This window comes from Orbicella faveolata, unplaced genomic scaffold (assembly GCF_042242905.1).
Source record: "Orbicella faveolata isolate gen_17 unplaced genomic scaffold, um_ofav_v1 contig_13, whole genome shotgun sequence".
Lineage (NCBI taxonomy): Eukaryota > Metazoa > Cnidaria > Anthozoa > Scleractinia > Merulinidae > Orbicella > Orbicella faveolata.
In genome coordinates this window covers 5,651,140-5,662,810 of record NW_028301540.1, presented here as the reverse complement: position 1 = coordinate 5,662,810, position 11,671 = coordinate 5,651,140, and the positions used below count along the sequence as shown (strand labels likewise).

General features: G+C 39.5%; 1 protein-coding gene across 1 annotated transcript; it reads right to left on the bottom strand.

The window, feature by feature from the left end:
- Positions 1-1,224: 1,224 nt before the first annotated feature.
- Positions 1,225-11,418, bottom strand: LOC110043688 (ribosome biogenesis protein WDR12 homolog). Its single transcript, XM_020749167.2, has 15 exons — positions 11,350-11,418; positions 10,362-10,453; positions 9,120-9,241; positions 8,360-8,466; positions 7,985-8,034; positions 7,198-7,263; positions 6,632-6,690; positions 5,828-5,923; positions 4,540-4,585; positions 3,971-4,059; positions 3,375-3,515; positions 2,771-2,876; positions 1,849-1,981; positions 1,632-1,704; positions 1,225-1,536 (listed from the first exon to the last, which is right to left on the bottom strand). The coding sequence occupies exons 1-15, from the start codon at positions 11,403-11,405 to the stop codon at positions 1,426-1,428; spliced, it is 1,347 nt and encodes a 448-aa protein (XP_020604826.2). The 5' UTR covers positions 11,406-11,418; the 3' UTR covers positions 1,225-1,425.
- Positions 11,419-11,671: the final 253 nt, after the last annotated feature.

Genomic DNA, 11,671 nt, shown 5'->3' with positions numbered 1-11,671 from the left:
CCATTACGCATACCCTTTTCCACATTTCTCCGAGAGCAAAGGATCGACGATGTAGGGAGTGGTGCGGGAAAGCGTTCCTCTACTCGCCCCACCATTCCCTGCTTCGTCGATTGATTTGCTCTGGCTATAATTTTGCGCGCGGGCAAAATAACCGCTGTTCAAGAAAGGAGGCCGTGACTTTCTTCTCGGGGACGAATGTGGACTGGACTCGAGTGAGCGGCGGAAATCGAGCCTGGGCCCGAATGCGAAAAAAACGTCTTTCGGGAACACTTGCTACGCGGGCTAAAGGATCGAGTACATTCCTAAACCGAAAACTGTCTAAATAATACAGCTTCCTCTTCATCCCGATTGACGTTTCATTAAGTAACCCCTTCGAAGATTATTTGGTGCTTTAACCCAATCGTTATAACCGAACACGACAGCGATTTCGAATTAGCGACCACTAATTAAAATCCATATCCAGTGGATAGTGCTTTATTCGGAGAAAAGCGTTTCCGCCATAACAACTTTCGCCTCGGTTGGAGAAATACAGCTCTTTTGAGACAGGTCAGTAGTCCTACAAAAACGTACTCAACAATGTCAAAAGGTATTATGGGTAATCGTGGTTTCAGTTGCTTTGAAGTTCGAGGTGCTTCAGTGGAAGGCAGCAGCACAAACACGTGTATTCATGCTTTCCTTCCTTCTTGCTGAAACACTGTGAACCTCAACCCAGCAACGAGAAACTATTACTACCCATGATCCTAATCGGCATTGTCGCGTACGCTTTAACGCATTTGTGGAACAAGTGTGTACATACAGCTGATTCCACAAAGGTGGTAACTGCACATTCCTAGGGAAAAGTAATAGTCCCTTGCCTGTCGGAATTACCATAAGGCTTGTAAAATTGTTACACTGTAACTATTCATTTTTTTAACGTCGTATTTGTCGATCGAGTAGAAGGCAAGCTGTACTGAACTCTAACCCCCCTCTAGCCTGTCCCAGGCTCTCGGTCAGTGGAGCGGGGAAGATCGAAAACGCGTGCAGGCTACGAGCGGGATTTGGGAGAAGAAGGGAAGGGCGCCCTATCATTTTCTCTCCCAGGCTCCGCTCGTAGCCTGTACGGTTTTTCGATCGTCCCCACTGACTGAGAGGCTGGGACAGGCTAACCCCTTTCCGAAATCAGCATTTACCGCGTGCATGCGGATAAGTCGGGTCCAGTGCTTGAGCTTAAACCCAACTCTACAATTAGTGGTGCTAAAGAGTCTTCTTTATTAAAGAAATAAAAAAAGTATTTAAATGATCTGACAATAATAAATATCTGAGCCGAAAAATCAAGAAGTCATCCAATAAATTCGGACCACTTAGAATTGCTAAACTCACATTTTTATGAAAACTCTGAGGCGAAAATCGTAAATGACATATTGGACAAAAAATCTTTATTTCTGGTCACGTGGTATCCGCAGAATGGTATTCCATATCACTATCCCTTGTTCTCCAGCCTCCGCCGGAGATATCATAAATTATCAACTGGTTATCAGCTCCGCCACTAAGCATAGACTGTGAAAATACAAATAATGGTACTTAACATTAACTGAAGGCAAACTAATCGAAGTATAAGTAAGAGAATTAATGGAGACCTCTCGTCAACTTACAGTTTGTAGAGCCCAGTTTACGCACATAACTTTATCCTGGTGTTGGGTCATTGTGAACAGCGGTGCACTTAAGCTGATGAAAGATAATAGAATCCTTTAGTTTGAGGCGACCTAAGAGAGCCAAAATAAAGCGCGGTTGTCTCCCCCCTGCTCCACCTAGCCCCTTACCACTCTTCAAGCTTTCTATCTTGGCCACCAAACCCTAAGTGGTACTTACCTCCGTGTGTCCCAGAGTTTGACTGTCGTGTCGTACGACCCAGAAATCAGTTCGAACTCGCTGCTTGGTGACCATGCTACTGAGGACACCCAGCCTTGATGTGACGTCAGCGTTGTTTTTACAATGGATCCGTCTGAAAGAACGAATGTTAGTGTTGAAACAATAAAGATGGAAATTAGCGGTACAAAATTATGTCTAGTTAAAGAAACAGGACACTTATGTTATGTTCTTGGACAAAAGACAGTTTTCTTTCCAAGAGTATGAATGGATGACAGCAAATTGTTGGTTAGTTCGTTATTTGTGTTGGGATGGGATTGTAATGACGTGTAGTAAAAAAAAATGTATACGTAATTGGCCACTCCCCATTGGGGCTTTTCAGGACCAATGTAAACAAACAATGATAAATAAGTATTCAAATAAACATAACTAGGTTAAGAATCCCAACTGGCGGGAGGCAGACCAGTTGGCTATTTACAAGCGCAGCCGAGAAGTTGAACTCGGGGCTACCAAGAACAACATCAGCTAACGGTCAGAACGGTCAGAACGGAATTGGAACGATCAGCTAACGGTCAGCTAACGGTTAGAACGGAATTTGAACCCGGGACCTACGGATTTCAAATCCGGCGCTCTAACCACTCGGCCACGCTGGCTCCAGTATGAAATGGACTGAGATTTAGCATTATATCCGGAGTGGGGAAAGTAGCAATGCCCCTAGTCAGTTACAAGCCAGTGAAACCGGACGTAGGTTCGGGTTCTTAAGCCCGTTGACTCTGAAAAGGCTTTGATTAACTTAACTGTTCTAAGGGAAGGCTGGGTGAAATACTCTCAAATACACAACGGCTTTCCTGTATTCTGATTGGCTGTATCTTCTATGGCATGGTATAAAGGTTAACAATAAGTTATCTTGTTGCTCTTGACTAACCAGTAGTTCTGGGGTCCCACAATCTAACATGTCTGTCAGCGCTGCCAGAAACTAGAAGTCTTGAGTGAGGAGAGAAAGAGACGTCGCAAAATACTTTGGAGCCACTCTGAATAGAAAGAAGAATGAAATCGTAGTTAGATATACAAAGCCTTGTTACACAGCTGACAGACGGAGTATCATTGTTTGGTAGAGTTTTGTATCATTTTCTGTAAAATAACTGAGATACTTCGCGCGCTCTCATCGGTATGATAAGTGTGTTTAGATGAAAGTATGTAAATACGGTTGTGACGTTTAGATTCGCGCGTATTTTCGGGAAAATTTTTAATAAAAACAATAGAGTACTTTTTCTGTGTTTACATAGCCAAATCTAAACACCAGGGAGGTTTGGATAATACTCGAATTCTCCGAACCCACCTCATGTTTAGATGAGGCTGTGTAAACGCGGAAAAAGTGCTCTATTGCTTAGGTGACTTGTCTAAAGCTAAGGTGTGCGAGCGTGTGGATAAAGGCGCACATTTCCAATCAGGAATCTTAATTACTAAGATCCTCAGTCTTATGTAATTTGATCTTTAGAAAGTCAAGAACTGTCACCACAGACACATACCAGCGTCTGTTTGTTGACTCCAGCCTGGACGTCCCAAATTCGAATGGTGTGATCCCAGCCTGCACTGCACACCGTGCTTTGATCCATCCACAGTACACTGGAGACAGCTTCTGCGTGACCAGATAGCGTCATGAGTGGGGTCTGGTGACGAATTACATGATCAACGTACGTGACAAGTAACGCAAATGCACCATGGGCTTAATCGTTCAGTAGACGCAGTAATGCCTTGTTCTGTAGCATCATTTGATGGAAAATGTTCCTAGTAAAAGAGCCAATAGACGGATTCGACTAAAACAGTTTACGTCCCTTTTGCCACCCAATTCAGACCACGTGATGATTCATTTTGGAGGTTACAAATGTTCTGTTTGCACATACTCCCCTGCAATCAGTTGCAGGTGGCAAATTGCACAATTGTAACCTCCCAAATAAATCATCACAAGGTCTGAATTGGGTGGACACAAAGACGCAAACACGTTAGCCGAATCTGTCTATTATCATGTGCGTAAAAGAGGCGAACGCCCCCACCCCTCCCGACCTAAACAACAGCAACAGAAACAACAAAAACTGAAACGGCAGCCTAAGCAGGAAAATGTTACCCGTGTAGTTGCTTTTCTTTTGTCGGTCTTTTGCTTCTTCTTCACTTTCTCATTGTCGTCAGCTTCATCGGACGCCAAAGGGTCTGCAACTAAACATACGCCGTTTATCACACATGTACACAGTAAGAGAAAGCCGGAAATAATTTTCTCGAGAGAAAAGCAAGTATCATTTTCAACCAGCTTGACGACGCCACGCCACTAAACGTTGACATCAGGTTCGTCTAATAAGAAGAAATAATTCTAAGAAACGGCTACAGGCCAATAACAGTTCTCGTATTAACGACTATATAGCCTGCGTAGCAAGCGGTCCCGTACGGATGACGAGTTTTTTCCGCATTCTGACCGCGCGAAAATTGGGTCAAAAGCGAAGAAAAATGGACGATTTTTTGCTTTCGCCACAATTTCCGGGCGACAAGACTTGCTCGTGCGCCCTTACAACGGAATGATTGCCACGCAGTCTAGCGACTATACACATAACTTCACTCAGAAAGGAACTGAAGGATGACAAACTGTTAAGGGTAAATGTTTAGCGTTATCAGAAACAATCGGCAGAATGCAATGCAACTTACCAGCTGACCATACTTTTAAAGTTTTATCCCAAGAACCACTGCAAAACTAAACAGTAAAAAAAGTCAATACCGAGGGTCTAGATGGAGGTTCAACGGATAGCTGATGTATAAGGTGTTAAACTGATAACTGATAGAGATGATGCGTTTTGTAAGTGATATCTGAGATTTGCAAAACACTGATAACCAAAAAATGGGCTGAAATTTAACTGATACCCTGTCATTGAGATTACAGCACGTCCATTGAAAACCTCAATACGCTACTGGTAGGATCAGCTACAATGGAGAAAAAACGGCTAAAACATGCCATGGATGAAGCTTATAACCTCGAGCGCTTTTAACTTAAATGTCGATAGTGTTTCGCATTTACTTTCCCTTTGCATCACTACGCTAGACGATTGGCTGACAAATCTCGCGCCTCTTTTCCATCCAATCAGAAGTAAAATCAAAACCAATCGTAACGCTCGTGCATGTTTTCCCGCGCTTTGCGTCAGCTACACGAGCTTGCCTCTAGTTTTAATTAGTTCACTGGATTGTCTGTGTTCTTTGTGGTTGGCCAAAGTGATTAGTTTGGTTTTGGTTTTGGCTCGACATATTACAGTAAACACCCACACGTAAGAACCTATGACGTCGGGGTTCTTAAAATGTTCTTAAAATTTGTTTCAGAAATACAATACTTTATACATTACTAGAGGTGTAATTAAACATACAATGTTTTATTACTTAGAAATACACTAAAAATAAATTGCAAATAAAAAAATATGACATAAATATACTATTACTACATATAATACCGTTAGGTTATACTTTAATATGAATGCTTTCACCTTCTGGAATCCTTTTTCTTTTTTTAGTATGAATCTACTAGTGTTCTATCACGAATGCCGTTCTCTGATTTGCTTTGCCACTCACTATCTATTCTGTGATAGATAGTGAGTAGCGTAGCAGTGTGTCCTTGTCAAAAAAATGACCGTCGCCTCTTGGCGTTTTCGAAGTGTCTGTGAAGAGGATTTAGATAAAGTTTTGAACGACTAGCAGATTTATACTAAAACAATTAGATTATTCGCTCTCGATTTCTATGCGTGATAGTTGACGAGGGCGCATATCACGCGATAGAAATCTCGAGCTCATAATCTAATTGTTTACTATAAAAACTTGTTTCATTTATTAGGTTGAATTAGTTCTTAAGCGTATGGTGCTATATTGGGCAACTTTCAGTCTGATGTTCTCAATCTACTTGTTCTTATATGTGGGTGTGCACTGTACTCAATTGAAAACTGCTACAACTTACCTTTGTCTTAGATGAATCCACAGCCACTGTATCAACACTCTGTGTGTGCCCTTTACAGATGTGGATACACTCTGCCTTCCCCTTATTACGTGACCACTAAACAAGGAAAGAAAATAAACAAAATCTTGTTTTCCTCACTGTCATTATCATGAATTCCAACCTTGGGGCTTAGGCTTTTTCCTGGAAACTGAGAAAAACGTACTGAATGAAAAGATAGTCATAAGGTGACAGGATACGATTGCAAATGGTTTTCTATTTGGTTATGCTCAGGGGGAAGGGGGGGGGGTCGTATTGCTGCACATGGTTAGGGAGAGGTGGCATGGCCTAGTGGTTAGGATGCAGAGGTCCCAAGTTCAAATCCTCCTTCCTGGCACTGGAAGGATTTGTGTTTTGTGGTCCCAACTCTTTGTAAATTATAGCCAACTGGTCAGCCTCCCATTGCTCTGGATTTTTAACAGTTTCTGTTCAATTTAAAATATTGGTAAGCTTATTTCAAACCACAATTAGCAAAGCAGTGCTAAACACTTCGTTTTTGACACTTATTTATTTATTCCCTGGTGTTGCCTTGTTGGAATGGAGGTATTGTGCTAAAGAAATAAGTTCTTCAGGCCAAGAAAGTGGTAGCAAAAATATATAAGGGAAGTTTTTATTTGAACAGAAAACAGTGGCCTGAGTGCGATCTGTAGAAAATCAGTGAAATAGTACCGTGACATTCCATTTGTAAGAACAAGTTAACACTAATCACCAGATGCTTTGTACAGTCAAGTTACTTTTAACGCCACTTTTAGAAAGAAGTGCTGGTACCTCACTCAGTCGAATGGATTGGTCTTGAGATGAGGTTAAAAACATACCAACATCATCATCTGCAAGAAAAAAAAAATGCAATTAAAAAAGAAAGGTGTCCAATGTGCTGACCAGAAAACACTGGCTTTATTATAGCAACAAAGCCCATAGCAAAGTATCAAGAGATGAATTGTGGTGTATGTGTGGGCTGGGCAAGCTGGAGAGGGGGTCGGGGGGGGGGGGTGGGTGGGAGGGCCGGAACAAGCTCTCTAATCGCTCTCTTTGCTTGTGATCAGTTTTTGTCCACTGCATGATCAGAATAAAAACAGTTTTTGCCTGCAGCACTATCTACGAAAATAGTGAGGCTGTAGTGAGAGTCTATAATTCAATTATGCGAGCACTAATTAAAAGCTTTTAGAATGGTTTTCAATTAAGTGTCATAAAACCAGAACCATACCAGTTACTTACCAATTAAACTACTCAGCCAATCTCAAACTGTAGTAAAACCAAAACCAAAATCAAAGTAACTGCCTGATTACTTTCGACACTCAATTAAAAACCACTCTATTAGCTTTGGTGCAACTTACCCACATCTATCCACTGCACACTCTTCACAGGTGCCGTGTGTCCATCAAATGTCAAATGACATGTACCTGTCAATGGAAATGCACAAATCCTTGAACAGAAGTTTGATAAGTCTAAACCATTGCTAGTGATGGCAGGTGGATTTACATATAATTTACCAATAATAAATATTTCATGGGTCAGCACGGGATGCTGGCCAGACACTACTTATATTATCATATTATATTATCATATTATCAGTTAATATAATATAAATTATAATTATATATTAAGTATTAGTATCAGAGGGACAGTTCTAAGGTAAGTAGTTGCTCTTGTATATATTGATGTCCTGATGTTTGTTTTGTATGCCAATGTCCTCCTAGAGAGGAAATAATTTTGAAATAAATTTTACCGTAAACCAGGTTAAGCAATGCTGAATACTACACTGAATAAAATTTCTCCTCCACTCCAAGTTAAGTAAATTAATGGCAAGGTTTCTTATCTTATAACAACTACGTGAAATACAACAAGGAAAAAATTGATCTACAATCCCAGACAAAAGACTTGGGACATGAAGCAAGTTCTCCCCTCCCCCCACTTTCAATGTTGATAATCAGGTGATTTTTCCCTTTTTTGTTGGAGAAAACGCGATATTTTCCAACATTGATTAGGGGGGAAGGGGGATACGTGATACAGCTCAAGTGTCCCAACTACTTTTGGCCAGGATTGTAGCTGTGATTGTGCCAAAAAGTACATTTTACAACACATTTCAACACTTTCTAAACTTTAAGCAACAATCTAAAGTACCATTAAAATCCCACATGTATGCATTTCCATCATAGCTGCCACTCAGAATACTGGTAAAATAGCATAATAAAAAAATGGTCCAATTTATAATTTTTATCACATAAATTTTATATTTAATGCATGCATATAGTTTTAAATAATAATTCCTTAAAAATATGCAAACTGGTTTCTGGCAAGACTATTAAAGGCTGAGTTAAGGTCTTAGGTGTAAATCATGAAAAAGAGAAAATTGAGAGAATACAGAAAAAAGTAGCGTTAAGATGTAAGTTCTTGTCATTGAAGCATTGAAACAAGCCAGCAAGTCCATAGAAAACAATAAAATCAAATTGGATTGAATCCACTGATTAAATTTAACTGTTTGTTGTGTTAACATACCACTTCTTGCACACGGCTATGGAGCTGATCCAGTCATCATGAAGAAGACAGTTATCTGGTCGTGGTGTGGGATGTTTCTCAAGATACTCTATTTCAACAACACTCTCCTGCAAAGGTAGCGTATTGCATTCATAAGGGGAAGCACTGTGTCAGTCTTGCCCAGTAACACAACAAAATGAACAGAACTCAAATCTACTCCTCTTGATAAAGAGTTTGGTATACTGGCCTGATGCCTCAATCATTAACAGCACACTGACACATGTTGAAAGTTTGAATTTTTAGCCATAGTATTCCAGATGTAATGGCCCTTCTTCATATCAAATTTACCAGCTTTTTCTTATCAACACATTAATTGAAGAAGGATGCTTCTGTATGGGGATCATTCTGTATGGGTATCATGTGGGTTGATCTAGCTCACTATGATCATATCAGTTATAAAAACATCCACATCCCAACATAAAATGCAGACAAAAACATATTCATTAATAATAAATAAAATTGCATTTACTTAATTTAAACCCAACAAAATAGAAGATGCTGATATCAAAAATGAATAATCAATTATATATTCTCTTCAATCTCCGTTTTTTCATATAGGAATTTTTCTTAACTTGACCTTGAGTTGACTGAGGTCACTCTTACAACCAACAAATGTTAATTGCTCTCACTTTCAAAGGTGTTTGGATGATTGTTCCTCTTTAGAACTTTACAGGCAGCAATTTTGTCTTTGAATCTGAGCACATAGGAGAAATAAACTCACTGTTGAAATGTTGTTAAGTCTCATAAGTTTATCCAGTGTTTCTTGTAGGTAAATGCCATCAATGAGAAAATCAAACTGAAAATTCCTTTCATTTTCATCCTCAGATTCAGATACCTCTGATTCTGAAATCAAGCAAAAAAATTTTAAAACAAAATATCTCCCAAACTTTATTAGAAATGTGTTACTAATGCTTGAAAGCTGAAGTGGAGCAAGAAGGCAGGAGAGTCAGAAGTTCCCATGTTTTCCCTGTCCTTTCTTCCTCTAGTAGCTAATTCTTGTTCCCAGAGGTCATACTCCTTTCAGTCAGTGACAAGAATTGCGGGGCTCTCAGTAAGTTTTGAGTTACCTGTATCCTTGTTCTCTATGCCTGTAGCAAACTTGTTACTGTGTGGGCAAATTCTATCAACAACAGGCAATTTCACCTGTAGCACCAAGGAAAAATCAAGCATATTCAGCCACAACAGGTGTGATGGGTTATGGTCCCCTTAATGACAGTCCTAAATTATGACCTCTTGGAAGTTCTAACACTGAAGTCCTTGATGCATGAACTTCCAATCATATCTGACAAATCAGATTAGCTGTGAAGACAAAATGAATACTCTACACATGCTCAGAAAACCAGGTCTGGCCAGAGGTCACAATGATTTGTGCTGACCAAAAGAAGCTTGCATGCCTCAGGGGACAAGAATGCTGGTAGCCTTATCATCCCCTTTTGAGGCCCTATTTCTAGGGGTTGCAAGATACAGGATATTTGGGTAAAAATTACCTGGATACAGAACATTTAAGAAAAATTAATAGGATATGGCGTAATAAATTGCACTGTTTTATTAGCTCAATGTTCGACCACATGTGCTAATGCCACATGTGTCGCAATCTATATATGTATCAAATCACAATGTCAATCATATGCCTCAGTCCATGACAAATATAGATATATTCATGACATATGGGTTACTAGGATCAGGTAAAACAGGATATCAAGTAGAAAAATCGTCGGTTTTTTCGCAACTGGAATTCACGGGATACGAGATATTTGTAAATGCCACACGTTAGCAAGATGTGGGATACCCAGGTTCCACTCCTATCCCCCAGTCCGTGCACACTTTAGTCCCAGGTTAACAGACAAAGAATTATACTTCAGTAGTGTCCCTTGATCATCTAGTTGGCAACAGAAAAGAATATCTATATGAACCCTGAGGACAATCTGAGTATTATATTAATTAAGCCTTTATGCATATTTACCATTTGACGACAGCAAGCTACTGATGAGTTCATTCAGCTCTTGAGACCCAAGTTTGACAGGCACAGAGAATGGCGTTTCTGGAACTGCATAACTGCAAATGAAATTTGTTGATTTTATCTTGTAACACTCCAAAGTAGAACCATTCCCAAAATGTCATTTGGTACATAACGTAAATGAATTGTATATGTATTTCTCAACAACTTGTACTATTATGCTTTTGTGTGACCTGATGAACTACTGAGCTTTAATTATAATCGTGCTTAAATAAAGGTTGTCTGTCTGTCAATCTGTCTGCCTGTCTATTTAATTTCTACCCAATTATTTAGCACTAGATCTTGCATAAATTTAGCAACATCAGAAAAGTTTTAGACATATCCTTGCCATTGATTTTGTCTGAACAATAATCATAACCACATATGCTATAAGAATTTCAGTGCATATACAGAAAGTATTGATGTATTCTAAGCTTATTTTACATTTTCAAGGTGACCATCTGGCGAATTTGCATTTCATAGCAGGATGCATGACGCATTCAGTTATATTCTGTCTTTACATGTTAGGTTCAAGTTCAAGTTCAAGTTCATTTCACATTCATACTCAGAAAATGTTCCTTTAATTCAATCAACAACGTAGCTACGTGGCTGCTGTGCTCTGGTACACTCCACGTGCCCCGAACAACAACAACAACTAATAAGAATGTCAATTATAAACCTCGTTTTACTTTCTGAAAATGACAACATGAAAGGCCTTCTGAAAAATACAATCAGGCATATTATCATATGGCATTTTGATTAAGGTTTCATTAACTTTTAAGTAACTTAAGCCTAAGAACAAATTTGAGGTTATCACAGGTTTATATTGAGCTCGAGATATCAGGAAGATCTTGGATTAAATTAGCCTCAATTTCGAATATTAAACTACTCGCAAAATCAGATTATGATGCTATATCAAGTGTCATGACCAATAGTTGCAAAATTCCGCCTTTACCGTTTTTGTTGCGTTGTAAAACGTGCTTGGACGTAACCACTCACTTCGTCGGCCATTTTGATTCGGATTAGGTTCCAGATCTCCTGAGCTTACTTGCGTGACTTCGCGCGCGTAATCGCGATAGATACGTGTAGGAGATGCTACAAAAGCAATTTTTGAAATTTCCCCCATTTATTCATGGAAAGAAAATACCGTCAAATGTCAAATATAATGCGGACTACGTGAACGGAATATTTTATAGAAGTGTTTAAGCGCCTCAGATTTAAATTTGCTGCTGTAATGATGCCCATTAGGGTCCACCCATACCGTCATTGGAACTATA